Genomic DNA, 24,901 nt, shown 5'->3' on the forward strand with positions numbered 1-24,901 from the left:
GCTTTCTTTATGCCCACTAGGAAAATTTTTATAGTTTCTTCACAAAGGTCTTACAGTTCAGTCCCAATTACTGTATGTTTTTTGTTAGAGTTGTAAATTTGATTTTTTCCCCTTAATCTTTCTTCCTGGTTCTGACAGATACAATGAAAAGATATAGGTTTTACTATATATGCATGAGATTTGGCCAACTTATTCTCTTGTCACTTTTAATTTTCAGTTGATTGTTTTGTATTTTCTTAGTAGACAATTATTATTTGCAAGTAATGGTGGTAATGTCTTTTATTTTTCAGTTGTCTTATCTCTTTATTCTTTCTCTTTTCTTACTGTGTTTCTGAGGCTTGTCAGGATGCTAATCAGAATATTCCTGTATTCCCAGCCTATTTGACTGTGGGAATGTCCTGGTATTTCTAGTCGGCTGTACTGCTGTTGGTTTCTAATAGGATACTTTCGATCTGTTGCTGCACGTCCTCACCAGGGAATCTCATTCACACATACAGTTCTTAGACCGGTATCTGCATCTCAGACTTCCTTCTCTCCTGGGCTTCAGCTAGCAGACATCTGCCTATAGGATATTTCTTTTCTTTTTAAAAGATTTTATTTATTTATTTATTTGAGAGAGAGAGAGCACGCACGAGCCTGGGGAGGAGTAGAGGGAGAGGGACAAGCAGACTCCATGTTGAACACAGAGCCTGACATGGGATTTGATCTCATAACCCTGAGATCATGACCTGAGCTGAAACCATGAGATCATGACCTGAGCCGAAACCAAGAGAGGACGTTCAACCAACTGAGCCATCCAGACTCCCTCAGGATATTTCTATTTTGATATCACAAAGCCCCAAAGCTTAACATGTTAGGGCCATGTTTACTGTGTGTTTACTGTGCCTGATAATTTAAATAGATTGCTTCAGTAATCCTCCCAGTCACCCGCAGAAGGAGATACTAGGTATCCCATTTTGCAGATACATACACGGACTTTGAGATGTTAACTTGATTAGGGTCCCATAGCTCATAAGCATAGCGGTACCACAGTCTGAACCCCAGTTTGTCTGACTCCAAAGACTCCCCTCTGCTGCTTGGACCTTCTCTCCCCCCGGGACCCCGAGCACGGGGTTTCTGAAGATTGAGCATTCTGCGTTTGTCTTGAGCTGTCCGGTGTGCACATCTTACCAGCTGTGGTCCACACCTTGGCTGCCTCCATCACAGTGACCTTAAGTAAGACTTTCTCCTTGAGTTGAGACAAAGGATGGCTATCTGTACCCTGCAGTAGTTTTGCTGATTGCTGCAGTTCAGTGGATTGATTTTTCATAAAATGTTCTCAGGGGACCCAAGCCATGTTGAAAGCTTGGGTTTGCAAGATCATTCTTGTGAAATATCCGAGCAGAGCGTGCCAGAATTTGGCTAGTTCTGAAATTCATCATAATTTGGAGTCTGCAGGACTTGAGAGTATATTCTTTCAAAAGTCACTTTCCCCCTGATCGGCAATGAGATGCTTCCTAGGAAGTGGGACTCTGGAGGATTTCTTTCTGTTCTGGTGTTCTGTCCTTCCCAGACAGGGTGAGGTACAACTTCCCAGTGGATGCTGCTTCACCTTTTCGATAAGTGGGCTTCTCAGTGGGGCCCGGGCAGGCCATCAGGCTGCAGTAAGAACACCTGAGAGCCCCTGTTAAATTGATTTTCAGTTCTGTTTTTTTTTTTTTAAAGATTTTATTTATTTATTTGACAGAGAGAGACAGCGAGAGAGGGAACACAAGCAGGGGGAGTGGGAGAGGGAGAAGCAGGCTTCCCGTGGAGCAGGGAGCCTGATGTGGGGCTCGATTCCAGGACCCTGGGATCATGACCTGAGCCGGAGGCAGACGCTTAACGACTGAGCCACCCAGGCGCCCTCAGTTCTGTTTTTTAAAAGTATTGTATTTTTCATGTATTTTATAATTTTACTGTATGTCTGCATAACAACAGGTCGTATGGTTATAAACATGCATATGAAGTATTCTAATAAGGATGTACAATCAAAAAAGTTGAGAGGTCACTGCTCTGAGGTATCAACGGAGATGGGCACCAGCAGAATTTACCACCTGCACTGATAACCAGGAAGGAGTTAAGTTCCACCACCTGCTCTTGAGGAACCTGGGGGAAGGGCCAGCAGTCCCAGAGATTGACAGCGGTCCCAGTGAGCACCACTGCAGAAGGGGGCGAACAAAGAACAGAATTCAGAACACAGAGTTTGCAGGGCCTTGGAGGCCACTGGTTTTAGTTTTGTAGTTAGGCGCCAGAGAGAAGTGATGCCCTTGCAGTCACTTGGTGGCACAACTAGGATCCAGGTCTCATGACCTAGTGTGGGACTTCTTACATGGGATCTCCACTTTCCTGATGCATCAGTTTCTACCTAATTATATTTTGGCCTCACTTTTTAGGATAAAGAAGCATAAAAGGAGCAAGTTATGTCAAATTATTTGTTCATTTTCAACATAATTTTGAATTTAGGAGAAAGACACTTTTCCCTTAAGTGAGCATTAAGGCATATCAAATTCGTGCATTTATTTAACAAATAAGGTTCTGGACTACAGCAATGAATAATTAGATGAAAATGCCTTTCTTCATAGAGCTTATGCTCTACTTGGGGGAAAGAACCCATAAGCAAGTTAACTGAGTGAATTTTATGGAATACTGGAAAGTGATAAATGCTTTGGAGAAAAATAAGGCAGAGCGAGTGGAGGGGCGCACGTAGTACATGCCCACAGAATTCAGTAGGCTGGTCGCAACAGACCTGGCCAAAAAGACGTGGTTCAACAAAGATTGAAATGAGATTGTGGGACAGGCAAGGTGCATATCTTGGGGGAAAAGCGTTCTAGGGAGAGAACCTCAGGTACAAGGAGGGGACGTTTGAGGAATAGCCAGGAGACCCCTAAAAGGAGAGGGGCAGCTGTGAGCTCAAAGAGGGAATGGGAGGTCAGGCTGTGAGGACTTGCAGGCCATGTACAGGCCTTGTACAGACCCGCTCTTACCCAACGTGGGGAGCCACTGGAGGCTTTGGAACATAGGCGTGACATGATACGAGTTACCGTTTGAAAGGACCTTCTGGTTGGTGAATCTGAATGGCTCAGTCAGTTAAGCGTCCGACTCTTGGTTTCGGCTCAGGTCATGATCTCAGGGTTGTGGGATCGAGCCCCATGTCAGGCTTCACGCTCAACACGGAGTCTGCTTGCGATTATTTCCCTTTCCTTCCCCCTCTGCTCCTCTCCCTCCTTGAGTGCTCTCTCTCTCTCAAATAAATAAAATGAATAACATCTTTAAAAGGACCTTCTGGTCGTGTGGTGAGAATAGATGGAATACAAATAGGAGAAAGTGAGAGTGTCTTAATGCCAGTTATTGTATTTGGGATTGTTAATTGGAATGCTTAATTCAAACATGAACTAAATAACAATTTACACTGTTATTACTGTCCTATCCAGCAACTTTCCATTCACCCCCAGCCCCCTAGATTTGCTAGCATTATGGTTGACACTGATGACACAGAGATGGAGAAGATGTGGAACTTTTGCCTTGCAGAAGCTTAGAGTCTAGACTCTAGGCAGTAGGCGAATAGATGGTTTAAAAACCAGAGGTCCCTTCAGTCTGACATCTAGAAGAACTCTGTATGGTGGGGATGCTGGGAACACAGCTTTCTGTCTCAGGCCAGAGGATATAAATGGGGGGGGGGGTCCTGGAATTCATGGTGCTTGAAGAGAGCCTTGAAAGAGGAGAAGAGCATACGGAAGAGGAAACACAAAATGTTTCAGGCAGGGGAACATGTAAGGAAGAGCATAGCATGTTCAGGAAAACTGTGGGTGGTCACGTGGTCACCAGCAGAACTCTTGAGGTTTGTGTGCACCACGAGCTCTTCAGAGAGTTCTTAGGAGAACCGGGAGGACTCTTCGTCTGCACAAGCTCCCGACCTGACCCGTGGCCTTGCTTGCCTTCTACAACAGGTGGTGTTTCTGGATAGATGAATTACCAATACTTGCCTTTGGCAGATGTCATCAGTTCTTCATGATCCAGTCACCAGAAAGATCGGAGTTCTTTTAAGCCCAGTAACTCATTTTTTTAAAAGGTTTATTTATTTTGGGGGGTGTGGAGGGCAGAGGGAGAGGGAGAGAGAAAAACTCAAGCAGAGTCCATGCTGAGCTCAGAGCCTAACCCGGGGCTCGATCCCACGACCCCGAGATCACGACCTGAGCTGAAAACCAAGAATTGGATGCTTAACCCACTGTGCCACCCAGGTGCCCCAAACTGATTTAAAAAAAACAACAACAACAACAAAAAACAGCATTATAGAGGTATAATTTATGTACCATAAAATTTATGTTTCGTGTATCATTCAATTATTTTTAGTAAATTTACAAAGTTGTACATTTCCCTATCACTCGCAAAAGACCGCTTATCCCCATTTGCAGTCAATCCCATTGCCTCCAGCTGTAGGCAGTCATTTATCTATTTTCTGTGCCTGTAGATTTGCCTTTTCTGGACATTTCATATAAATGGAATCATACAATATGTCGTCTCGTGTCTGATTTCTTTTACATAGCATCCTGTTTTCATTGTTCATCTGTATTGTAGCATGTATCAGTACTTTGTTCCTCTTTATTGTTGAATGGTATTTAGTTGTATGGGTGTGCCACATTTTGTTTATCTGTTCACCAGTTGATGGGTATTTGGATTATTACCACATTTTAGCTGTTAGGAATAATGCCCACTTTTTGCCAGAAGCACAGCCAGTGGGCAGATGGTTCTCTGGGATGAGCACACACACAAGAGTCGCTGACTTTGTCATTACAATCTTAGTGTTCTTGGTTTGCCCTTTTCTTAAGACTGATTGATTAATGGATATTATTTGAGCCACTTAATAGCTGAGTGGCTTTGCCCGGTTGCCTGCTTCCTTATCTGTAAAGTAGGGATATTTATTAGGTGTGCTATTTAGCTCAAGGTATTGTTGTGCGGATGAAATAATATAATAAAGAGAATATATGCAAGGTAACAGTTGATTTGCCCTGCCCGGCCCTCTTAACCCCCCCACCCCCTTGCTATCTCTGGGGAAGTGGGTGGGGATGAGAAAGGCTGTATGAGGAACCATCCTGCTTTGAGTAGTGGTTTTGGAGAGATGCACGTAAAGGACCTGGAGAGAGGGACAGGTCTTGGCCTGGGTGGACTCAGGAGGCTGGAAGACCTCCTAGACAGGGCTAGCCGAAAGTTCTGTTGGAAGGATCAGAACCTGGGCCTTGGAGGAGGAGCGTGGGGAGACTTGTAGGGGAGTCTGGGGCAGAGGGCGGAGCTCTGAGCCTTGCTGGCTGGCTGGGGTTGTGCAGCCCAGGAGGTCACCCAGGATCTTTGCTTAATCCCTTAGACAACCGTGAGTGTTTGGGTGCCTGATCTCACATTTATGAGGTGTATCTGGAAGAAAGAAGATGCAGATTTCTGGGTCTTTGGCGGGATTGGACCCACAACGTGTTTTCTATGGGTTCCCCAGTCCCTTAGAACTCATTCAATAAGCTGCCAGTGTTTAAAATCTGGAGATCTGGCCACAGTGACCTTACTTCTTACATGGTGTCAAGTGAGCAGAACTTGAAGAGGTGGTCCCCTGCCCTTCTCACATGCTGGCCTGGGTTTTTACCTGCTGGGGTTTGCAACCATACATGTAGAGCTGTGCTGTCCAACATGGTAGCCATGAGCCTCCTGTGGCTATTTAAAGTTAAGGAACTTCATGTTTTAGGTAAATGTAGAGTTCTGGTTCTCATTCACACTCACATTTCATTTGCTCAGTAGCCACATGTGGCTAGCGGCTGCTGTGTCGGACAATGCAGACAGAACGTTTCTGTCACTGCTGAAAGCTGACTTAGATGAGATCTGCAGTGGTTATTAACTGCCTCTCTCTGTATTCAAACCTTGCCTCCTAGCCTCGCTTGGCCTATTGCTGCACATGTGTAAAACGGTGACGTGATGCTCCTAAGTTCCTTTACCACTGGTAAAATCCTTATATACGGGCAATGACGGGTAACAAGCGAATACTTGGTTAGTCCCGTTAATCTCCTATTAATTACTGATATTTTAACAGACTTAACGGCTCATAAACTGTCTCTGGAGGGCATGCCTCTGGAATGGCATTATCACTGGGATGAGTGTGGCAGGGGCTCCCTCAGTGACTACTTTGAAGGACAACCAGTTTGGGTGAATAATTCTCTCATCTGACACGTGAATACACAAAGTCACTGACTTGATCACACTTTTTTTTTTTTTTGTATTTGTGTTGTGCTCTTATTCTTGGAATTAAAAGTGAGTGCAGCATAGAGTGCTAATTAATTTCCTCCTTATTTAATAAGGTTGCAATGTAGGGTCTTTTAAAATAACCAACAAATCTGTAGAAGTCAGCAGCCTGTAGCCCCACAGGGCACCTAGTGCATTATGTTAAAAATAGACCTCATCAAGGGTACAGTGTGTGTTCTCTTTGACCCAGCTGTTGTCCTTTTCAGAATTTGTCCTAAGGAGATAACAGTACATGTGTGGAAGAGAGTACCCATCACGGTCTTGTTTGCAATAGTGAGAAATTTCAGCCAAACCTCAATGCCAGCATTTGTTGGGGAGATTGGATCAGTATTTATGATACTTAGATACAATAGGGTATCAGACAGCCACTGAAAATGGGGGTATAGATCCTTACCTGTTAATTGGGGAAGACTTCCATGGCATATTGAGTGAAAAATTCTCTGCACCTATCTACCTGTCTCTCTCCCCTCCCTCCCTTGTTTATGTAAAAATCACATGCAAATGTGCATATGCAGAGATGTCTTGTGGGACAGTCATCAAAATGTTAGCGGAGTTATTGTTGAGTGATGGGATTCGGGGCAACTTTACTTTCTTCTTTGGACAATGTTTCTCCCCTGTAAGGCCAAGCTTGCCTTTTTTTAAGTTTTTAAGTGTTTAAAAGTAGTGCTCTCATAAAGAAGGGAACAGGCACTCATTGCGTGCCTACTGTATTCCAGGTGTTGTGTTAAAACTCTTAACCCTCATGTATATTCTGTAAGGTATTATTGTTCTGATCTTACTGATGAAGCATGTGAAGGCTGGAGATTGAGCAGCCCAGCTGGTCGGTAGGGGCGGTAGATAGAGCTGGTATCCATTCCCAGATCTGTGTGACAAAGCGCTGCAGTTTCTCCTGTTCCGGGCACTGTCAGGGCATCAGAGAAGTTGGGCTGAGGCCGACCTGAGAGGTTATCTGGTGTTTGTGGCAGAGAAATGTTGTGCCTTGCTCGAGGTCATATGTAAGCTAGCTAGGGAGAGAGAGAGATGAGAAAGACAATAAACATGGGGTTTGGGATATTGTGATTTTGCTGTACTGAAAATGGCCTTGATAAGGTCAGGAGGCTTGGGTTTATTTTCAGTTCGGTCACTATCCCAACTTCATGACTTCAGGTGGGTCTTTTGACCCCTTTGGTCTTCATTTTCCTCATTTGCAAATTCAGGATAGTATGGTCTACATCTCAGGTTAGTGTGAGATTATTGAGGTTCACCCAGAAGTGCCTTAAAAACAATTAGGTACAATATGAATGCAAAATATATTTACTCAAGCCAATCCAGTCTTCTGAATCTTAAGAAATGCAGTGGTTTGCCTACCCAGCTTGACCCTTATGGATTTTTGGGGGGAAAGACTTTAGTATTTCTTTCTTTGATCAATGAGCAGATGTCACGCTCTAGAAAGAGAACTGTGGTGGCTTCTATTCTGGCACTTCCAAAGGTGGCTTGGAAAGTAAGGGAGGCAGAGACAAAGTGTAGCCATTTGCCACAGACTTACAGGTCGAGGGGTCCAGAAACACTCCCACTTTTCTAGTTTTTAAACTTTAAAAAAAATTGTGAATGTAGAATGTGCATGAGACACAAAGACACAGTTTTCCGAGTTGTGATAAAGCTAACAGCTGTTTAATTGGTACTCTGGAAAAGAAGTAGAAGTAGCATTCCCCAGAGTAACCACTCCTGGCTTTATGGTAATCACTTTCTTGCTTTTCTTTTTAGTTTTATTACCCAAGATGGACCTTAAAATTACAGTTTATGTTTGTTTTTGAACTTCATACAAATGTGCAATTACTTTGTGTCTGGCCTTTGGAGTCATTATGAGATTTATCTGTATTGTTGAGCGTTGTTGTGATTTTTTATCGTTTATTCTTTGGTATGGAAACCACAGGTCATACATTCTACAGTAGATGGACACGTGGATTTCTCGTTTTAGGCTATTATAAATAGCACTGCTCTGAGAAATTTTGTATGTTTCACCTGTTGTATATGTGCATGTATATCTATCGGGCATATTCCTAGCGGTGGAACTGCTGCAAATTTGGTAGATAATACCAACATGTTTTCTAAAGTGTTGGTTTACATTTACATTCCTACCAGCATGTTTGAGAGTTTCCATCTTCTCGTCAACACTTGGTCTTGTCAGTCTTTAATTTTAGCCATTCTGGGGAGTATACTGTAGCATCTCTTTGTATTTTTAATTTGCATTTCTCTGGTGATTAATGAAGGCTGAACAACTTTTTGTATACTTCTGATCATTGCTGTCTTTTATGAAGTGTCTGTTCAGATATTTTGCCCATTTTTGTTCTGGGTTGCCTATTGATTGGTTTGTAGAAGATCTATGTATGTATATATTCTAGAATCAGGCCTGTTGTTGCTTATTTGTTTCATAAATATCTTCTTCCTATGTGACTTGCCTTTCACTTTTTTACAGTGATTGGTATGCCAAAGTTCTTAATTTCAATTTGATCCAATTCATCAGTCTTTTCCTGTAGGGTTTGTGTCTGTTATGCCCTGCTGTTTTCTTAGGTCATGTTCTAAAAGCTTCTTTGTTTTACTTTTCCACACATCTCTTTTACCAGGAATTCATTTTTGTGTACGGTGTGAGATAGGAGTCAGTTTTTTCTTTTTTTTTTTTTTATTCCATGTATTCAGTTACCTGGGGGCATTTATTTAAAAGAACAGCCCTGTTCTTGCTGCTCTGTAGTGCCCACTTTGTCATAAATTAAGTGCCCATATATGCATGAGTCTCTTTGTTTATTCTATTCTGTTGATATATTTGTCTTCCCTTGACCTGATAGCACATTGCCTTCATTACTGCCATTTTATAATCTTGATATCCAGTGGGAGCAAGTTTTATCACCTCTTGTCTTGCCGCTGTCATTTCTACATAGATTTTGGAATCAACTTGTGAAGTTCTTTTTTTTTTTAATTTTAAGATTTTATTTATTTAGGGCGCCTGGGTGGCTCAGTTGGTTAAGCCACTGCCTTCGGCTCAGGTCATGATCCTGGAGTCCCGGGATCGAGTCCCGCATCGGGCTCCCCCTTCTCTGTGGGGAGCCTGCTTCTCCCTCTGCCTCTGCCTGCCACTCCCCCTGCTTGTGCTCACTCTGTCTCTCTCTCTCTATGTCAAATAAAAAAAAAAAAAAAAAGATTTTATTTATTTATTTGAGAGAGGGGGAGAGAGAGAGACAGACAGAGTACAAGCATGTGGAGGGGCAGAGGCAGAGGGAGAGGGAGAAGCAGACACCCCACTGACCAGGGGCTTGATGTGGGGCTCAATCCCAGGACCCAGAGATCACAACCTGAGCCGAAGGCAGACGCTTAACCGACTGAGCCACCCAAGCACCCAACTTGTGAAGTTCTTAAAAAATACATAGTTGGGACTTTGAGTGAAATTTTACTGTAGATCAATTTGGGAGAAATGAAAATTTCACAGTACCGAGTATTCCAACCTGTAGTTTATCTTTCCCTTTCTTTTAGTCCTCTTTATTTATTTTTATTGTTCCATTAGCTTTTTGAGTAGGTACTTATTTTGCCTAGATTTATTCCTAGGTGTTTATTTTTATGGACTTAAATATGGAAACAAAAAATTTCCTTTTTGGCTTGTTGGTATGGATACGTAATTGATTTTCTTGTATGTTGACTTTGGGTTCTTTGGTCTTGTTTAGCTCAGTTTTAAATTTTGTAATATACCTGTAGATCTTCTAGATTTTCTACTTATAGTTATATTTTCCATTAATAATGACAGTTTTGCTTCTTTGTGAGTTTATACTTTTAATTTGTTGTTTTTTTTATTTCCCCAGTATTTCATCATTAAGTATGATGCTTGATTTGACACTTGGTTCAAAATTTGGCTCTTCCCACCTTTTGGCTATTTTGAATAATGTTGCTAGGAACATAGGTATACAAGTGTCTGTTGGAATCCTGCTTTCACTCCTTTTGGGTATATACCCAGAAGTGGAATTGCTGGATCATATGGTAATTTTGTGTTTCATTCTTTGAGGACCCACCATATCATTTTCCACGGTGACTACCATTTTATATTCCCACCAGTGGTATACCAGGAGTTCTAATTTCCCCATGTCCTCCCCAACACTTGTTATTCCCTCCCTCCCTCCCTCCCTCCCTCCCTCCCTCCCTCCCTCCCTCCCTCCCTTCCTTCCTTCCTTCCTTCCTTCCTTCCTTCCTTCCTTCCTTCCTTCCTTCCTTCCTTCCTTCCTTCCTTCCTTCCTTCCTTCCCTTCCTTCCCTTCCTTCCCTTCCTTCCCTTCCTTCCTTATTTTTTTGTTATAATAGTGATCCAAATGGGTTTCAGCTAATTCTTTTTACCTGATGTTGCTGACTCTCCTTTTTGAAGTCCATTTAAACTTGTTAGTTCTTTTCTGTCTGTCCTTTATTTCTTACCTACTTTTTTGAATTTTTCATCTTTTTGCCTCTTTGTGTTTCATTCTGTTTTTTTCTGCAGACCAAGCCCATCCATGGTGTACTGAATTTTGGTAATTATTTGGTGCTTTTAAAAATTGATGTCACTTTTTAAAAGTTGTAATTTCTCTCCCCCGAATTTTAATCATGTATTTTATCTTCTTACACACAGTAAGAATTATTATTATTATTAAGTAAGCTCTGTGTCCAAAGTGGGGCTTGAACCTCATGACCCTGAGATCAAGAGACATGCTTTACTGACTGAACCAGCCAGGCACCCCAGAATTATTATTTTAATATCTGTTTCTAAGTATTTTCATATACTTAGTTCATGTGTGTCTGTGTTTCTCCTAGTTTTCATTTATAGTTGTTGGGTGTGCCTGGCTGTCTTTGGTTGTGTTTTGGACATTGTATTTGAGAAAAGTGTTCACAGAAGTAAATTGAGGACTAGAAGGATGATGTTCTCTCCATCTGGAAGTGATGTAGGTTTTCATCTGCCAAGGGCTTTAGGGCACCACCTAAGCTTAATATCATTTCCATCTGATGTCAGGGATTCATATTTTTTTGGGCTACCCAGATTCCTGGAAGCTGGTCTTGTGGTCCATCTGAAGACTGTTTTACTTTCAATTCACTCTCCTAAGGTATAGCCATTTGGATTTCTAATGCGAATTGTAGGGGGCTATCCAGGCTACCAACCTTTGAGGGCTCTGGAATCCAACCTCTGTTCTCCTAGACCCATGTGGTCATTGGAAGCAATTCGCAGTGTCTTGGTTGTCCCTTCTCAGTGTTTAAATGGTCTGAGAGCAAAAGTGGACCATTTGCTGCACGCTTATCCCTCTGGATGTTAGTTTACTTATGTTTTGTGATGTGGTAACTTTTCTTTGCCTTCCTTGTTCTCTGATATTTCCAAGCGGATGTTCTTTTATAATTTAGCATTTTTAGTTGTTTTCAGCATGAGGGTTAGTTTGGGTTACTTAGCAATTACTAATTCCTTTTGAAAGCGTGTTTTTAAAGTTGCAGGATAAAGGAATTGTGTTGGACCTTGAGAACTCATCCGTTTCAGATGAATTCAGTGACTGCCCCATTGTCCTGCAGGCATGTCTGTGGCCCTTTGGGAGCGATCTCCCCTGCAACTTCCCAGCCCTGCCCTCCCCTCCAGCTGTCCCCATCGTGGTAGCTGTCTCACATCTTTGCATGCACACTTCCCTCTGCTTAGAGGCCATCTCTTCCTTTGGTGCAAGGCTGGTTTTTCAAAACTTAACCTCATGTAGTGTGACTCTTTCTGGGAAGCCTTCTCTGCCAGAGCAGTCCCTTGTCAGGAATCCTAGGCCTCTGCCGGAGCACCGATCGGTACGTATTGTCCACGGCAGTGACAGTGAGCTGGTGGTATCCCTTACCATGCACCAAGCACTATATCACACACTTCACATACAGCGACCTGTGAGGTAGCTGTTGCTGTCATCCCCATTTTACAGGTGGGAGGTTGAGGCACATAGAAGCTTCATAGCCAGTAATGGTGGTCTTCTGGGCAGTGAGTTTATTCATGTATCCCCTTCTTCAGTAGGGAAATGGAAACATAGGAGCAGGGCCTGAGCTGTGAAGATAAACATTTGTGGGTGATGATTGCCTTCCTTGCCCAATGGGGCTGTGACTCAGGGTGAACTAGAGTTCACCTGTAAATGTTCTTAATTTCTTATTAAGAAGACATTCTTATTAAAGACATTTAAGAAGACATTCTTATTAAAAACATTCTTATTAAATGTTCTTAATAATAGAAACTGTAAATGAACCCCTCTGCTTCCTTGCAAAGTTGTTGTTTTTTCTGCTGTGAAGGTGCCTGGGACTGTGTTCTGTCCTCTCCTGTCCTATTTCACTGGGCCTTCGCTGCATCTGCCAACTTAGGCTTTTTGGGGAGTCTCTGGACTCCCCAGTCTGTCTGGGCAAGACTTTTTGAAATTTACTCTTTAGGATTGAGCTAGGCCTGAACTGGTCAAAACTACCAAGTAAACTTCCATCCTGGAAGAGATGAAAGGAAGTCTATGTTCCCTCAAATTCCACAGGTAGCTTCACCAAGAAGGGCTGCAATATCTGACAGAATTTTGAATTCATTCAAAATGAAGGTGTAATTGTCCTCTTACACCTTAGTCTTGAATGAGTGATGACGGGATGTGGTGAGGACTTGAAGGCAGCATTCCTAGTATTTCTGTAATGAATAACACTTCCATCTCCCACCTGCCATGCAACCATACTCAGTGCTTGGGATTTCATCAGGGAAAAGCCAGTTCCAATTAATTGATGGGCTGCTCTTTTTAAAATACAAGCTTTAATGTTTAGGTAGGACAGTTTTTGATTTACGGAAAAATTATGAGGGTGGTATAGAGAGTCTCCATGTACACCACACATCTGTTAACACCTAACATTAGTATGTTAGAGTTGTTAAAATTAATAAACCAATATTGATGCATCGTTATTAGCTCAAGTCTTGACATAGTTTATTCAGAGTTCCTCACTTTTTTCCTACTGGCTTTTATCTGTTCCAGGATCCCATCCAGGATTAACATTACATTTAGTCATCATGTGTCTCTAGGCACCTCTAGGTTATGACAGTTTCTTGGACTTCCATGTTTTAGATGACCTTGACAGTACTGGTCAGGGATTTTGTAAGATGTCCGTCTATGGGAATTGATGTTTTCACTCATGATTGAATTGGGCTTACGGGTTTTGAGGAGGACATCACAGATGTAAAGTGTCATTTTAATCACACCACAACAAGCATATATGCTGTCAACATGAATTGTGACTGTTGATATTCACCCTGATTATCTGGTTGAGGTGCTGTTTGTCGGGTTTCTCCACTGTAAAATTATTCCCCCTTACTTCCATACTGTACTCTTTGGGAGGAAATCAGAGTGTGATAACCTAAATCCTCTTTAGCTGATAAGTAAAGCCACTATATTTAAGTGTTTTATACCATTACATATTTTTTAAAAAAGCTGTTTACCAACCAATGTTCTCTTTATAAAAAATTTTTAGAATTATTTCCTTTGATCTCTTCAAGGTGCCAGTACCTTGCAAGGACAGTTTATGTCCTGATTGGGCAGTTTTGAAGCAGTGGATTCCAAGCTGAATGGAAAAGCCTGCAGTCTTTGCATTTACAAGCTGCAGAACGCAGTGGCAGATAGATGAAAGGAATCAAAATGACATCGCTTGATGTTAGGGTGATTAGTGTAGGGTTGCCTTAGTCTTGTTCATTAATTTGTTTTGTAAGATACCGACTGGGCTGCTCCATTTAGTTTTCAACCATGTTTTAGTAAAGTTGCACAAAGCAACTGCTTGTTACTGAGAAAGGTTTGTAGGGAGGACTCTCATTTTTGAGGTGGTTTAATACTTTCTTCTTAAACACGTCTCAATGCTTTTGCTAATCACGTAGGGAAGCACAAAAGCGGGTTTGTAATCAAGCTTGCTTTCATTCATGTATTTTGGAGAGTATAGTAGGTCAACCTGCTGAGTAGTCGGAGGGATCAAACAGGATCAGGATCGTTAAACTTAAGTGGTAAGTTGTGACGGACGTATGCTTGAAAACCGAATGTTGACGTTGAGCTTGGAGTTAGCGTTGATCTCGAGCGCTCTCTGGTGATGCTTTTTGGTATTGCAGCAAACTTGGTAAACTGGTAAACACAGCTGAGCTGTTGTTGAACTCATACGTCGGGGAAAAAGAGGTTTTTCTTTTTTCCAAAAATTGCACCAAGATAAAGCGATGCTTTAGTTGATGCGGGCGTGTTGTTCAGGCGTTAGCAGTACTGCCCTCACTAACCGTTCATTGGACAGTAGCGCAACCCCAAGAAAAGGATGGTTGGTGGTTATTGTGCGTGCGCTGCAAGCAGGAAGCGCCAATACCGGGTAGGGTTGGGGTGACTAATTCTCAACTCCCGGCCTAACCGCCTAGTAGCTAGTGTACCTATGGTGAGCACAGCTGCCGAAGCAAATCAGGAACTTCTTGTTTTCTGAGGCTTCTGAAGGTCGCGAACAGGCTGTTTGGTTTTACCCAGAAGGCCACGCACCAGCTGCGAGTAATTTGCATACGCCCTACTCGCCGGGGCGGGGCCGGTAGGGGGCGGGGCCGCGGCTCGGGCTTCCACGTTGGTCCGCCGGTGCCCTGGATGTGGCCCCGCTCTGGCTGTTTTTTTATTTCTTTTCATGTCCCCTTCCGTTTTCCATTTAAGCTGTGAACAGCCCTTTGTGTACCAGAACAGACCCCTTGACAACCAGTTTATTCTGCCAGTCGGCGTGCGCTCTCCGGGCTGTCGGACTGCGTCTGAGCCAGGAATGGGGGGGGCGTCCTGGGAGCTGGCGGGCCAGAGCGTGGGCCCGGAGGCCGGCAGCTAATGGGTTCCCGGTGTTTCCCCTTGCAGGTGGTTCTTCTCGGCATGGACATCCTGTCCGCGCTGGTCACCCGGCTGCAGGATCGGTTCAAGGCGCAGATTGGCACAGGTGAGCTGTGGGTAGGTGTGGAGCGGGCCCCCACATTCTCCACCGTCCAGCCCCCAGCCTTCGCTCAGTCTTTTCCCAGATCCTCCACTTAGCCCGACCCAACCCTCCGGGCCAGCGGCCTCCTTCAGCCCCCACCGCACCCGCCCTTCTGCTTTAGTTCTCCCACCCTCCCAGCCAGCCTTTAAGTCCTTCTTCAGTCTCCCCCTGCTGGGGCTGCACCACTGCTCCCCCTCCCCTCCTGGGGTCACCCCAGATCCACCCGCCTCACCACACCTGCCGGCATGTTCACGTATTTGTTTTTCCCATACCTTTGTGCTGGCTTCTTCCCGCGTTCGTGTTCTGATACGCAGTATTACTGCTAATTCTTTTATTCTTACACAGATTCTTTTTTTTAAATTTTATTATGTTGTCACCATATCTTACACAGATTCTTATACAGATCAGCTGTCACATTTTAGTGCCGACAAAATCATATTTGCGGGTTTTGAGAGGCCTTGTTTTCCCGTTTTTAGATGGCCTGCAAATCCAATGCAGCTGTGTTTTTTTCAAGATCAGTAACCGAGGTGTTAACTGTTTTCACTTTGGTCATAGATGTTGTTACAAGTGTACCTTAAATGATCACTCTTTATTTTGGAGGGTAAACGATGTCAGCAAAATGAAATAAAAAATAAGCAGGTTTCATCGTTTTAGAGATGATTTAGTCATTTCTAAATTCTTGACCTCTGGGATTTCATAATGACAGTATAAGCGCCAAGCAGCTCCGTTTGCACAGAGATTTCCTTCAGAGGAAATCTTCTCAGTTTTGGTTGCTACACGTGTATTTGTTATTTTCTCTTGACTTCCTGGTCAGTGTGCTCTTTCAGATAAGGTTAAGAACTCTTTTCCCATTCTGGCGTTAACTATCTATCTGTAAATAAAACTTCCCTTACTTTTAGAAATTTGATATTTTAATAGCATTCCATTTTCCTCATAAGTTAGCTGAGTTGTTTAGGGATACTTGTAAAAGAAAGGTTTATAGACTCTTGGAAGAAGCTAAGTAAACTGACTTCTGGTAGGTAAATGCCCTTGGAGCACTAGCTGATAGCCCACACCTGGGGTAGGGAGCGCGACTCTAACACATCTGCAGGTATACTCTGTAAAATTACATGCAGTTTAGATGAGAGATTGAGTCATAAGTGCCTTCTCTCCCCAGCGAATGTGCTGGAGCCCCCTCTCTTACGTAAACTTCCTTTTGTGTTGACTCCTTCCTGCCAGGGTCTTCCACCAACATTCATTTTAATATTTCACCAGCTTAAAAGCGTGCTGGGAGCTAGCTAGAGGAAGGTCGGTTAAGGAAGAAGACAAGTAGAGTGTCCATGCAAAGGATTTTGCAGATTCTTAGAGTAAGCTCCTATACATTTTAGTGAGGAGAGTAGAACTGTGAGGATTGGTGGTTCTAGAATGGTGTACATCATTTAGGCCAGCATTTTGTCTTCCCAGTAATTGAAATGCCCAGTTGGTGACTGCAGACCCCCCAAAACAGGCTTTCTTTTGATCAATTTGCATTTTGGTTTTCAGTGCTGCCAAGTTTAATAGACAGACTGGGAGATGCTAAAGACTCTGTGCGAGAGCAAGACCAAACTCTGTTGCTGAAGATCATGGATCAAGCTGCTAATCCCCAGGTAGGGCAGGGAGGTGCTCCACGGCCGTCTGGCATGTGCTTCTGGCTCGTGTTGGGCTCTGCACTCAGTGGAGGGTCGCTTGAGATTTTCTCTCTCCCTCTCCCAGCATGTGCATGCTCTCTCTCTGGGCGCGGCGGGGAGGGGGGGGGATTTAATTTTTTTTATTTTTTATTTATCTATTTTTTTATTTTAGGGAGAGTGTGCACGAGTGGGAGGGGCAGAGGGACAAGAAGAGAGAATTTTAAGCAGGCTCCACGCCCAGCGCTGAGCCCATCTCGGGGCTTGATCTCACCTGAGTCAAAATCAAGAGTAGGATGCTTTAACCGACTGAGCCACCCAAGTGTCCCAAGATTTAATTTCTTTTAAGCTGATGTGTTTCACATAAAAATTTTCATAATATTTAATCCGTCCCTGCCCCCCCCCATACAGGATGTACAGGATGTTTTAAAAAGAAATAGCAAAGGGTATACTTTGACTAAAATAGTGGGCTTAACAGGTCTTGTGTGTTTGGTTGAATCCATTAGACTCTTGAGCTCATTTGTGTAATTGTCTCAGTTTCTATGAAAAGAGGTGGTTGTGGTGTCTGGGGAGTCAGGAGGCCTGGCTGCAACCCTCATTCCTGTCTGCTAGTGAGCTGGGCTGCTGGGACAGATGGACAGAGGGACACAGCCTTGCCTTCCAGGCTCCAACTGTGTAACGTATAGGGGATGGGGTGGTGGAAGGATCAGAAAAAGCCATCCAGGGAAGGTAAACCCAGAATGTCTTAAAAGAGGAGCACATGTGTGACTTGTGGATAAGGTGGGGACAGCTGTTCCAGACCAGGAGAGCAGTAGGAGTACGTGCTCTCTGGCACGTCACCCAAGCCTCACTTGGCCTTACTTTCCTCACCCATGAAATGGGGACAGGTATACCTTTCTTGCAGAGCTGTTGGCATAATTAAATGCAATTCTATAAAGGAATGTGTTTGGAAAAACTCTGACTTGATACAGAAATACAAGTTGCCATTTTTCAGTATGCCCTTGAGAGGGCGAAATGGATTGGTTGAGGCTGGGGCTGACTTGGCACCTGTTGAGAGGCTCCTCTTTATTAAATGAAAGGCTCCTCCTCTTCTCACCTGTTCCTCTGTCACCTACAGTACGTTTGGGACCGAATGCTGGGAGGCTTCAAGCACAAGAATTTCCGGACTCGGGAAGGCACGTGCCTCTGCCTTGTGGCCACACTCAATGCGTAAGTCTGGGCAGGGCCCGAGGGTTTCCTTGGCCGAGCATTTTTATTTGTGATTTTGTGTTTCGAAGTGACTGTGGATTTCTGGAAGCTGCAGAGGAATGTCCTGGGAAGTGCTGTGCTAGACGGTCCTTCACTCTTTACAACTTGTGTATCTATAGTGCAAGCGGCAGGAGATCAATACTGATGCAATGCACAGCTTCCTCTGGTGACACGCATTGGGTGTGTGGTTCTGGCCCCGTCCTGTCATGCGTATAGCTCCAGGGAACCCCCACCACCAGCGAGGTACGGACCTGTGCAGCGCGGCCAGGTTCCCTCATGCTACCCACCCTCCCCCCTCAACCACTGATTGCGCACCATCTCTATGATTTTATTTCAAGAACTTTATATAAATGGAATCAAACAGTGTGACCCTTTGAGATTGACTTCTTTTCCTCAGCGTCATTCCTTTGAGGTTGCCTATGTGGGGTTGCCTGAACAATGCTTCATTTCTTCTTATTACCGAGTAGAATTCCATGGTACAGACGTATCTGTTTGTGTCACCATTCACCTGTTACAGGATGTTTAAATAGTTTCTGGTTTCTGGCTGTTACAAGTAAAGCTGCTGTGAACGCGTATGTACATGTTCCTGCGGCAACGTAAGCTTGCATTTCTCTTGGGTTGGTGCCCAAGAGTGCCACTGCAGGGTCATCTGGTAGGTTTAAGCTTAAAGAAACTGCTAAGCTATTTTCCAGAGTTGTCTGTACCGTTTTACATTTCCACCAGCAATGTATGATTCCATTTTTTTGTATTCTTGTTAGCACTGAGTGTTCTGTTTTTTATTTTAGCCATTTTGTTGGGTGTGTAGTGATATCTCTTTGTGGTCTTAATTTGTATTTTCCTAATGACTGTTGATGTTGAATATTTCGTCACGTGCTTATTTGTAGGAGAGGCATTTTTAAAATAGAAAAATTACAAGTCCCCTTCTCTGATTATAAAAGTGATACTATATATGTCAGAAAATTTACATCAGGAAGAATGTAATGATTCGGTATATTTCTACCACCTTCACACAATCATGGTTAACTTGTAGTGCATTTTTAGTCCAACCTGTAAAGTTATATTATTTTCAAAAAATAAAACTGGGATAATAAAGGTTATGTCACCTTACAAAATATTCCGATCAATATGTTAGCCTTTTCAGTACCATTTAATTAGCCCAAGCTTGCATCTTCTTAAAAATGTTTCTAGTTTTTGATCACAGTGGTTCTAAGAATGTATCCTAAGAAAGTCGTCAGATTAGCAGAGAGAGTTGTATTCACAAGGGCTATTTGTGCTAGTGTTTATGACAGTGATCAGTGACTTCCATGCTGTCCAGCAGGGCAGGGTTTACCTGGAACCCTCTGCGGCCACTGTGTCAGGGTCTTCCCACTGAGCAGTCATAAACGGAGCACCAGCTGTGCACAGGTGGAGAGTTAAGCGAGGAGGACCCTCAAGAGAATGGCGGTTTAATTGAGAACGCTGAGTTGGGCAAAACAGGAACCGCTTTGTGACAGAATGATAATGCAGGGGCAGCCGTGTGTGAGGCAGGCAAGACTGTGGGAAAGGCTAGGGCCTTGGCTTGGCATTGCAGGCTGGGAGCCAGAGCAGAGAAAGCCCCGAGTGCCGGGGAGAAGGCACGTCAGCAAGCAGCGTGGAGGGTTTCGAACTCTGTGCAGAGGGGTGGGGCCTTTGTGGCGTGCTTATTTTGGAACCAGGTGGGCGGAAGATGGGAAGGAAGGGGGGTCGAGGTGTGAGGGGGCGATAAGGCCCTGGGGATGGAGAGGGAGGGAGGGCTGTTTCTTTTCTCTGTTCTCACCAACAGTAAAACACTCCTTTTGTTTTCAGCTCTGGAGCACATACTTTAACACTAAGCAAGATTGTGCCACATATATGTAATTTACTTGGAGATCCAAACAGCCAGGTGAGTGTATTTTCGTGAGAAAGAAGAATATTGGCTATAGACCATTAAGATGCATTCTGGTGTTCTGTGTGTACCTGATAGGTGGGTGGGACTTTATTCATGTTTATAATGTTCTGATTATTGTTCCAGATAATTAGCATTAATGCCCTCTAGCATTTTTATAAGATAAAATTGGTGAATGTGGTGATCACGCTGCCCTGTTCTCTATATGGCTGAGGTCTCGCTAGCCTGTAAAATGATGTCACCCAGACCAGCCTTCAAGATACTGTCCCTCTGGTCACCCACTCTACAGTCAAAAAGGGGTGGGCTTGGGGAAAAGTGATCAATGCTGATTGAAGTCAGTCAGGCATTGCCTCTTGGGGTAAGGAGATTGATTGGAAAGGGCCTGAGGGACCTGCTCTGAGGGGATGGAAGCTTCCTGTATTTTGTTTGGGTGGTGGCCACACTGGTGTATGTAACATGGTTGGTGTATGAAATTCCTCGAACCCTAACGAAGTGCGGATGGTATTTTATGTAGATCCTGGGTAAATTCAGGGACCAAACACCAAAGCACCACTTCCTTAGTGTAGGGGTGGGAGAAGAGCCGGTAATCCGTGGGCAGTCACCAGGCAGGTCACAGAACTTTCCAAGCCTGGGCTTCAGAAGTGCCAGTTCTCCCACGGATTTAGTTCCGTTTATCACCGAGAGTCATTTTTATTATGATAATTAGCTCTTATGAACTCATAAGAAAAACACCGCATTAGATAAAGGGGCCGAAAATCAGAACAGGAACTTACCAAAGAAATACACGTGGTACGCAGGCATCTCATTTTAAACATTGACTGATGCTTGCTAACGTGTCCCCAGAGAGTTGTGCCAGCTCGCCTTCCACCTTCCCTGGCTCCCAGGTCCCTGTGGCTCTTGTCCTTTCTCCTCCTTGGCTTTGCCCTTTCTTGTCCCTGCTGCTGCTTTTCCCGTCCCCAGCCCCTCCTCTGTGCACTGCCCGTGGCTTCTCTGGGCCTTTTGATTGCACCTGCTTTCCTCTTGCCACCCACTCCTTTATCCAGCCTTCACGGAAAGTACAGGACCCTGGAAGTGGAATTTTGAGATGTTTTAGTTTACTGAAGCACGCTTTATGTTTCAGCATTAATTTAAAAAGAAACTTTTTTTTTTTTTAATTCTAAGTTACCAAATGGGTTATTTGGCGTTTTCTCCCTTTTTGGTCTTGTCCCCATTTTTTGTTTTCTATGGGGGAAAAAGAAATCCTTTATTGAGGTCACACGTGGCGATTGCTGCTATCACATGGTATCCTTAAGTCGAGCAGGAAAGCCAGCTTGGCTAGCTGAATGTCCTCCTTCCTAACTCAGGCGCTGTCACTGGCCACTCGGGTGATGTGAATCCGCACGGTGGGCCCCGGGACACCAAGCATTGGGGCACAGTGACGTCGGGGCTCCGTGGGCAGCTTTGGGCAGTCTGTCGCAGACAGAGCCGGGATACCCGAGCCTGCGCGCTCAGACGGTCTTCCGTTGCTTCTCAGCTGCCTTAGGAGTGTTTATCTGCGCATGCACAGACACGCGCGGCCCACACCTCCCAGGACCCTCCTGCCGGGGAAGTTGACCACCCGCTTCTCTGCTGTTGATGCTGAGTCATCCCTCCTCTCGGGGGACGCGTGTATGCCACACGTGCTTGTGCTTTTGCCTTTACTTTAATCTTCTTGTTAGTCTTTCCTGCTGTGCGCCCCAGCAGGTGGCCGGGCGCCTCTGTATCCCAGTAAACAGTGGTCCCAGGAGGAAGGTCATAGATCTGAAGACCTCCGGTTCTGTAGAGCATTCAACTCAGGCCTGCCAGGCAGCGCTTAATGTATTGGAGTGCTTTTGTAGTCCCAGTGGCCTGAAAAGTTGGAGTTCCTTTTTAATGGCGAGCCTGAGGGCGGGCAGAAGCAGTGTGGGGCCCGCGTGGCTGTGTTAGAAGCGAGTGCTGCGTTGTTGTGCCTTCAGTCTGAGTTGCTTGTACAGAGCCTCCCTTCTCAGTTGGAGTGTAGTACTTTGTAGGACCGGAGAAAATGCGCTGTGCCGCATTTCCTGAATCGAGGGTGCTTTAGACCCTCAGATGCTTTCTGACCCTATAGCTTTGTAAGGCTGAGGAATGACGATTTCAAAGGCTAAGGAGATTGGTTTAGAAGATGTAGATACACTGCTTCCACTAGCCTCATGTTGAGTGTTTTATACACACAACATACAGGTTCCAAACTGCTGGCCTGAAACCTAAAATCGCAGCCTAATGTGCATTGTGTGTCTGCCTAACGTTTTAGTTTTACATTTAAGAGTTTTGGCGTTCTTATATTTGGAAGATTTGTATTCCCGATTTCTCTCGAAAGATTAGATGTGGCAGAGCCGTTCCTACATTCCTCCAAGGGTGGGTGACGGCGACCTGTTTGCCCGACCCTCCATTTTCCCCCTTCTCTCTGCCAGCAGGGTCCCCTGCCAGAGCCATTTGTCACTGTACACCCACCTGGCTCCACCCAGGTATCAAGGTCCCTGCCTGGGCCGTGGAGGCACTTTAGTTTGGCATCTGCTAGACACTCAGATACTTGTGGAATGAATTTGTTATTTTTTCTAGCCCTCAAAGCAGCCCTCAGCTCACAGAGGAGAAAATTGAGACTAAAATAGTTTATGTATTTGATCCAGGGTTACACAGTTCCTAAATGGCCAAGGGAGGTACTCAGGTCTAGTTTGAGTCTAAGGCTGGTCATTTTTCCACTAAAGCTCTTAAACTAATGGCCCAGCCTTTCTCAGTAGGGCAGGATGTTGCTTGCTCATTAAGGTGATGGGCTCTGAGCAAATGTCATTAGAAAGTGAGCTGAGTCATCTTCAGGACACAGTGGCATTAACAACTTGTGTAGTATATGCGTGTTTCCATATAAAAATGATGCCTAAATTCAGAAGGTCTTTCTTTTCCTAAATAAACTGATAATCTGTATTAGTCGGCTTGAGCCACCATAACAAAATGCTATAGACCAGTAGCTTGAATAGAAATACATTTCTCGCAGTTCTGAAGCCTGGTAGTTGGGGATCAGGGTGCCAGCATCGTCTGGTTCTGGAAGGGGGTCTCCTCCTGGTTTGCGCACTGCTCCCTCGCTGTGTGCTCACGTGACCTCTCTGTGCCCATGTGGAGAATGGAGGCAGCTCGTGGGTGTCTTTTCTTACAAAGACACTAATCCTGTTGTGTCAGGGCCCTATTCTTAAGACTTTGTTTAACCTGTTACTGCTTAGAGGTCCCGTCTCTAAATACAGTCATGCTGGGGGTTAGGACTTCAACATATTGGGGGGGGGGGGGGAAATGCAAACATTCAGTCTGTAACATAAAGTTTGCCCTTTTCCACCATAAGGGGAAAAATGATCAGTGAAGTTACCTGTCCTATAACCTATAACACTCGTAAATCAAGAGTAGCCTGCAGTATTGAGAATTGTAAATTGTATCCCTACTTCCTTCCTCTGTCTTTTGTCCTCTGTTATTTTTTTATTTTACTATTTTATTATGTTAATCATCATACATTACATCACCATTACATCATTAGTTTTTGATGTAGTGTTCCATGATTCATTGTTTGCGTATGACACCCAGTGCTCCATTCAGTACGTGCCCTCTTTCTCTGTTATTTTGATGTCACTGCTTGAGACCAAATACAAAATCATGTTGCTCCCCTGTCTTTGCCTACTGAAGTAAGTACCCATCTCCGCTCCCCCCAACCCTCACAGGCTGGCCTTGGTTCCATGGTATACTGAAAGTCTTTCCCCCGCATGTTTTTATTAACAAAATTTTAAATCTATAGAAAAATCTTAGGACTAGTATTAACATCTGTATCTACCAGTTAACATTGTTGTCACATTTGTTTGATCTCTCCCTGTATGTGTACACATACCCACACACAGAAATACACTCTTTTTTTCTGAACCATGATATTTTTGCTCTGACATGATGTTTTTGCTGAGATACTTAAGTGTACATCTCTCAATAACAAGGATATTTTCTTATATAACTACATGTTATTTTCACATCTAAGAAATTTAACATTGCTAATGATGGTAATGTTTGATGTATATCCATATTCAAATTTCCCTGATTTTGTTTGTTTGTTTTAAATCTGTTTCTTAAGCCTTACTTATTGGCTGCGTTCTTATCTTAGTTCATATTTGTGTTTTTCCAACTACTTACTTGCTCTTCTTGAAGCACAGGCCATGTATCTCTGCTTTCATGCCTTTGCACACAGGCTGTACCTTGTTTGGAACCTGTCTCCTTCCATCTTTACCTGGTAAAATGCTGTCCCCTAAACACATTCTGAGTGGTTCCTTCCTCTTCCAGAAAATGTTCCTTGGTATCGTCTAGTGTGCTTGCTCCCTTCTCTAACCTGTGTGAGCTCTTTGTACTTCTGAATGGTATTTACTACATCCTGCTCTGTATTAAATGTAGAATTTATGGACTACTGTGTCCCCCTTCCTCCAGTCCCCTTTTAGGACTATTAGCTTCTTGAATACAGGGCTCTATGTATTACGGCTTTTACTACCCATTTTTGTTGCTCACTAAGTATTTTATTGAGTTCAATCTAGAATGCTTTTTATACATGAAGTTTTGTTTTTAGTATAATTCATTTATTTGTGGTATTTTCTGTTTTGGGAAGATGGTCCGAAAATTCTGGATTCCTGACATCCTCTGAAAGAATCGAAAGCACTAGGGGATGTGGACTTTCACACGTCTCCAGGGAGGGGACCCGAATTTCCTCTTTGGAATTGTACCAGCAACATGGCTTTGTCTAGTCAAATGTCTGTAAGGGGTTGTATCACAGTTGAGTTGGTAGATTGGTG

General features: G+C 43.9%; 1 protein-coding gene and 1 non-coding gene across 13 annotated transcripts in view; one reads left to right on the forward strand and one right to left on the reverse strand.

Moving 5' to 3' along the window:
* Positions 1 to 24,901, forward strand: part of CLASP1 (cytoplasmic linker associated protein 1) — a 260,558-nt gene that overhangs the window by 74,340 nt on the left and 161,317 nt on the right. For all 12 annotated transcript variants that reach the window (XM_035726556.1, XM_035726557.1, XM_027588558.2 and 9 more), the window contains 4 exons: positions 15,155 to 15,233; positions 16,791 to 16,894; positions 18,030 to 18,121; positions 19,985 to 20,060. In XM_035726556.1, the coding sequence (XP_035582449.1) occupies positions 15,155 to 15,233; positions 16,791 to 16,894; positions 18,030 to 18,121; positions 19,985 to 20,060 (351 nt within the window). The remainder of the gene's footprint in view (positions 1 to 15,154; positions 15,234 to 16,790; positions 16,895 to 18,029; positions 18,122 to 19,984; positions 20,061 to 24,901) is intronic.
* LOC113921204 lies at positions 14,471 to 14,596 on the reverse strand. Its single transcript, XR_003519600.1, has one exon. It is a non-coding gene; the product is annotated as a U4atac minor spliceosomal RNA (small nuclear RNA).

The sequence above is a fragment of the Zalophus californianus genome, chromosome 3, assembly GCF_009762305.2.
Source record: "Zalophus californianus isolate mZalCal1 chromosome 3, mZalCal1.pri.v2, whole genome shotgun sequence".
Taxonomy (NCBI): Eukaryota; Metazoa; Chordata; class Mammalia; order Carnivora; family Otariidae; genus Zalophus; species Zalophus californianus.